General features: G+C 50.6%; 1 protein-coding gene across 1 annotated transcript; it reads left to right on the forward strand.

Moving 5' to 3' along the window:
* Positions 1 to 3,121: 3,121 nt before the first annotated feature.
* Positions 3,122 to 5,150, forward strand: LOC146756352 (uncharacterized). Its single transcript, XM_085524375.1, has 2 exons — positions 3,122 to 4,680; positions 5,053 to 5,150. Exons 1-2 carry the CDS (start codon positions 3,498 to 3,500, stop codon positions 5,148 to 5,150), a joined length of 1,281 nt encoding a protein of 426 aa, XP_085380501.1. The 5' UTR covers positions 3,122 to 3,497.
* The last annotated feature ends 1,539 nt before the right edge of the window (positions 5,151 to 6,689 follow it).

Below are 6,689 nucleotides of genomic sequence, written 5' to 3' on the forward strand. Positions count from 1 at the left end.
CCCATAGATCTGACCCAAATCTGTCACACAGCAGATCCTGCCAAATAGATCTTAACCACAGCAGCTCCTGCCCCATAGATCTGACCCACGTCAGCCCCACAGCAGCTCCTACACCATAGATCTGACCCACATCTGCCACACACCATCTCCTACCCCATAGATCTTACCCACTTCTGACCCACAGCTGCTCCTGCCCCATAGCTCTGACCCACATCTGCACCACAGCAGCTCCTGCTCCATAAATCTGACCAATATCAGGCCCACATCTGTTCCTGCCCCATAGATCTGACCCACAGCAGCTCCTGCCTTATAGATCTGACCCACATCAGCCCCACAGCAGGTCCTGCCTTATAGATCTGACCCAAATCAGCCCCACAGCATCTCCTGCCCCATAGATCTGACCCACATGTGCCCCACAGCAGCTCCAAACTCATAGATCTGACCCTCATCAGTCCAACAGCAGATTTTGCACCATAGATATGTCCCTCATCTGCCCCACAGCAACTCCTGCCCCATAGATCTGACCTACATCATCCCCTCTTCAGCTTCTGCCCCATAGGTCTGACCCACATGTGCCCCACAGTAGCTCCTGCCCCATAGATCTGACCCCCATCAGCCCCACAACAGCTCCTGCCCCATAGATCTAACCCACATCAGTCCCACAGCAGCTCCTGCCCCATAGATCTGTCACACATCATATGTAAAGCAGCTGCTGCCCAATAGATATGACCCACAGCAGCTTCAGCCGCAAGGATCTGACACACATCAACCCCACAGCAACTCCTGCCCCATAGATCTGACCCACATCTGCCCCAAAGCATCTCCTGCCCCATAGATCTTTCCCACATCAGCCCCACAGCAGATCCTGCCCCATAGATCTGACCCACATATGTCGCACAGCAGCACCTGCCCCATAGATCTGACCCACATCAGCCCCACAGCAGCTCCTACACCATAGATCTGACCCACATCTGCCACACAGCAGCTCCTGCCCCATAGCTCTGACCCACATCTGCACCACAGCAGCTCCTCCCCATAGATCTAACACCCATCAGCCTCACAGCAGCTCCTGCCCCATAGATAAGCCCAACATCTGCCCCACAGCAGCTCCTGCACCATAGATCTGACCCACATCTGCAACACAGCAGCTCCTGCTCCATAAATCTGACCAACATCAGGCCCACATCTGTTCCTGCCCCATAGATCTGACCCACAGCAGCTCCTGCCCCATAGATCTGACCCACATTTGCCACACAGCAGCTCCTGCCCCATAGATCTGACACACATCTGTCGCACAGCAGCTCCTGCCCCATAGATGAGACCAACATCAGCCCCACAGTAGCTCCTGCCCCATAGATCTGACCCCCATCAGCCCCACAGTAGCTCCTGCCCCATAGATCTGAACCACATCTGTCGCACAGCAGCTCCTGCCCTATAGATCTAACCCACATCAGCCCCACAGCAGCTCCTGCCCCATAGATCTGACCCACATGTTCCCAAGAGCAGCTCTGCCCCATTGATTTGACCCACATCACCCCCACAGTAGCTCCTGTTCCATAGATCTGACCCCCATCAGCCCCACAGTAGCTCCGGCCCCATAGATCTGACACACATCATATGTGAAGCAGCTGCTGCCCGATAGATATGACCCACAACAGCTCCTGCCCCATAGATCTAACCCACAGCAGCCCCACAGCAGCTCCTGCCCCATAGATCTGACGTACATCATCTCCACTGCAGCTCCTGCCCCATAGATCTCACCCAAATCTGCCCCACAGCAGCTCCTACACCATAGATCTGACCCACATCTGCCACACAGCAGCTCCTGCCCCATAGCTCTGACCCACATTTGCCACACAGCAGCTCCTGCCCCATAGATCTGACCCAAATCTGCCCCACAGCAGATCCTGCCAAATAGATCTTAACCACAGCAGCTCCTGCCCCATAGATCTGACCCACATCAGCCCCACAGCAGCTCCTACACCATAGATCTGACCCACATCTGCCACACACCATCTCCTACCCCATAGATCTTACCCACTTCTGCCCCACAGCAGATCCTGCCCCATAGCTCTGACCCACATCTGCACCACAGCAGCTCCTGCTCCATAAATCTGACCAATATCAGGCCCACATCTGTTCCTGCCCCATAGATCTGACCCACAGCAGCTCCTGCCCCATAGATCTGACCCACATCAGCCCCACAGCAGGTCCTGCCTTATAGATCTGACCCAAATCAGCCCCACAGCATCTCCTGCCCCATAGATCTGACCCACATGTGCCCCACAGCAGCTCCAAACTCATAGATCTGACCCTCATCAGTCCAACAGCAGATTTTGCACCATAGATATGTCCCTCATCTGCCCCACAGCAACTCCTGCCCCATAGATCTGACCTACATCATCCCCTCTTCAGCTTCTGCCCCATAGGTCTGACCCACATGTGCCCCACAGCAGCTCCTGCCATATAGATCTGACCCACATCTGCCCCACAGCAGCTCCTGCACCATAGATCTGACCCACATCTGCAACACAGCAGCTCCTGCTCCATAAATCTGACCAACATCAGGCCCACATCTGTTCCTGCCCCATAGATCTGAACCACAGCAGCTCCTGCCCCATAGATCTGACCCACATTTGCCCCACAGCAGCTCCTGCACCATAGATCTGACCCACAGCATCTCCTGCCCCATAGATCTGACCCACATGTTCCCAAGAGCAGCTCTGCCCCCTTGATTTGACCCACATCAGCCCCAGAGTAGCTCCTGCCCCATAGATCTGACCCCCATCGGCCCCACTGCAGCTCCGGCCCCATAGATCTGACACACATCATATGTAAAGCAGCTGCTGCCCAATAGATATGACCCACAACAGCTCCTGCCCCATAGATCTAACCCACAGCAGCCCCACAGCAGCTCCTGGCCCATTGATCTGACCCACATGTGCCCCACAGCAGCTCCAAACTCATAGATCTGACCCACATCAGTCCAACAGCAGATTTTGCACCATAGATATGTCCCTCATCTGCCCCACAGCAACTCCTGCCCCATAGGTCTGTGTGGGAATACAAGAAAAGCTGTTCAGAGCAGCAGCTGTGGAGCAAGATAAACAGCATGAGAACCAAGGACACCTCTGCAAGGAGAAGAAGAGTCTCACAGCTCTGATTGGTTATGTGCCTGCATGGACAGTTGAAAAGTGTTTTGTAGAATGCTTTGTTGACATGTAAGATGTTTGGGAAAGTTGTAAGGGCGGATGGGAAAGTTAGAAAATAACAACTTGTGAAGGTATATAAGGGATGTGAGAACTTGTAATAAACGATTTGGATCGTTCACATCTGAGTCCGTGCCGAGTCGCTGCAAATGGCGCCCACAACGTGGAGCAAATCAACCCGCGGCTGAGCGAGCCCGGTCCGGCAGCGTCGCCCGACTGAACTTCGGAGAGACTGTTTCGCGCGCACCCGCACCGTTCTGCAGGACAGAAGGTGAGCAGTCGGGAACTATGGGGAGCTCACTACCGAAGGAGCAGAAAGTAAATCTCGAAGTATTGCGGTCAGTGTTACCGTATCAGGATAAGACTGTGTCTACTAAAGCATTAGCTACTCTTCTTAAATGGATAAGCAAAAATGTCCCTGAATTTCCAAAAACTGAGTTCTCTCTCGATGGAGAACTTTGGGACAAAATCGGCTCAAAACTCTACAAGGCTTCTCTCGCTAAAGACAGAAAGGCTGCTAAGCTGCTGCCCGTTTGGAGCCGGATAATGGAAGGGATTAAGCAATCACGACGGGAAAGAATTTATTCCGACCATTCCCTGCCGCCCTCCGTCCCAACCCCGCCGCTGCCTCTCGCTGCGGGAAGCGGCCCGTGCCCGGATCCGACTGGCGGCTCCGACCCCTCCCCGATTCGGGGAGACGAGGGGCCGCGGCCGCCCCCCTTCGCGCTCCCGCCGTTCGCTCCTCCCCCGACGTTCGCCGCGTTGCCGCCCTCTACGGCGCCCTCGCCCTTCGCTCCGCCTACGACGCTCGTCGCGCCGCTTCTGCCCTCCTCCCCCCCCACGTCATGCGCTGCTGCGTCTGTGCAGCCGGCGTGTAACGTGGATAAAGACACGGACGGATCGAAACCAGGGGATCGTTGTGACCCCGGTCCAGAAGATCCAGAACGAGAATCGGACGCATTTCCTCCTGATGATACTTTGAAGGAAGCAGGAATGGCAAATTTCCCTACAGCATACTGTGATGTCTTAGAGCAATGCAAAAAAACAATATTAAGAAGTGATGCTGACACGTTGCACACCTTTCCTAATCAGGTCCCCCGTTTGGAATCTCTGCCTTATGAGGCAGTGAAGGAGCTAAGGGAGTCAGTGAGAACATTCGGAGTTCAGTCAGCCTTTACATACAATCTTTTGGTTACAAACAGTGACACTTACGCTATGACCCCTCACGATTGGAAAACTGTGTTAAGAATGATCCTCTCTCCTATGCAATACACCGTGTTTATGACTGAATATCAGCTACATAATTTGACTGATAGCTCTTTGCCTCAGACTCGGACAAATCCATGTGGCACAGCACCTCTTCAACTGTGTCAGACAAATGTCACTCACGTTCCTGAATTTGGCCGTCTAAAATATGCACATGTAACAATAGATACTCATTCTTCTTACGTATTTTCCACAGCACATACAGGTGAATGCAGTCTCAAGATTTAGAGTTTAAGATATTAGCTAGGATGTTGTGTGCTTCTTCTATTTTAGTAATAGATCAGATGTGTATTAAACAGGATTTGATCTAATCAATGCTAGAATCTACAGGAATAGCTCTTTTAATGTTTTAGTACTGTTTGCTTATGATATTATTAGCCTATTAATTAGCTTTTCTTAATTTGCAAAGACAAAACCTGGAAAGGAATCCCAGGCAAAGAGATGACCCTGTATCATAGAACGGATACCTCTTTTACATCCAATTAATTGGGATCTGAAAATATAACCATGCATCGTTTTAGACAAAAGTGCACGCTAATAGAACTAAATTTGATGGTTTATTCTGTTTTCCAAGCAGGTGTTCCACTTGGGCTCTATATCACGCACTGGCCATGCGGATGTGGTGTACAACTGGAAGAAATCCTTCAGACCCTGAATGCAGGAGAGAATCTGTGATGGGTGAGAGAGGAAATGTGCACCTTGAAGCAGGGGACGCCCTGCTGGCACTACCTGTCACATCCACCACCAACATGGCTTGCTGTTTCTCAAGGGTCAATAAGTATTAATGCCCCTAGTGATACTCTAGTACATTTGTCCTCTAAAATTGGTTCTTTTTGACATGATATTCCATTAAATTGTGCGATCATTAATCAATTATTAGCCCGGATAACTCAGTTGGTAGAGCATGGTTATGAACATCTTAAAAGCATTTACTGCACAAATTTTAGTGGTCATTAAATATCAATATATCAGAGTATATAAAAATTGAAGACTTTTCCTGATCAGTTACAGATTAACATAATGGGACCCTCATGGATTTATTTTCAGGTTGCAGAAACTTAGGTTGCAGTACAAACATGTTTGTTCTTTTTAGTGGGTTTAACAGTAATGTTGTTATGTTGTATTTGACTTGTCTCTTTTTTCACTTTCAGAGTATTGTCAATCGAGGCCTTGATTGAGTTATAATGATTATGTTATTAATATAATTAGTGTTATTATATTATAGTATGGTAGTAGCTTGTCAATAAACAAAAAAGGGGGAATTGTGGGAATACAAGAAAAGCTGTTCAGAGCAGCAGCTGTGGAGCAAGATAAACAGCATGAGAACCAAGGACACCTCTGCAAGGAGAAGAAGAGTCTCACAGCTCTGATTGGTTATGTGCCTGCATGGACAGTTGAAAAGTGTTTTGTAGAATGCTTTGTTGACATGTAAGATGTTTGGGAAAGTTGTAAGGGCGGATGGGAAAGTTAGAAAATAACAACTTGTGAAGGTATATAAGGGATGTGAGAACTTGTAATAAACGATTTGGATCGTTCACATCTGAGTCCGTGCCGAGTCGCTGCAGGTCTGACCCACATGTGCCCCACAGCAGCTCCTGCCCCATAGATCTGACCCACATCAGCCACACAGCAGCTCCTGACTCATAAATCTGACCCACAGTAGCTCCTGCCCCATAGATCTGACCCCCATCAGCCCCACAACAGCTCCTGCCCCATAGATCTAACCCACATCAGCCTCACAGCAGCTCCTGCCCCATAGATCTGACCCAAATCAGCCCCGCAGCAGCTCCTGCCCCATAGATCAGACCAACATCAGCCCCACAGTAGCTCCTGCCCCGTAGATCTGACCCACATCAGCCCCACAGCAGCTCCTGCCCCATAGATCTGACCCACATGTTCCCAAGAGCAGCTCTGCCCCATTGATTTGACCCACTTCAGACCCACAGTAGCTCCTGCCCCATAGATCTGACCCCCATCAGCCCCACTGCAGCTCCGGCCCCATAGATCTGACACACATCATATGTAAAGCAGCTGCTGCCCAATAGATATGACCCACAACAGCTCCTGCCACATAGATCTAACCCACAGCAGCCCCACAGCAGCTCCTGCCCCATAGATCTGACGTACATCATCTCCACTGCAGCTCCTGCCCCATAGATCTGACCCAAATCTGTCACACAGCAGATCCTGCCAAATAGATCTTAACCACAGCAG

Source organism: Coturnix japonica, chromosome 27, assembly GCF_054131305.1.
Source record: "Coturnix japonica strain WE chromosome 27, WE-NBRP24, whole genome shotgun sequence".
Lineage (NCBI taxonomy): Eukaryota > Metazoa > Chordata > Aves > Galliformes > Phasianidae > Coturnix > Coturnix japonica.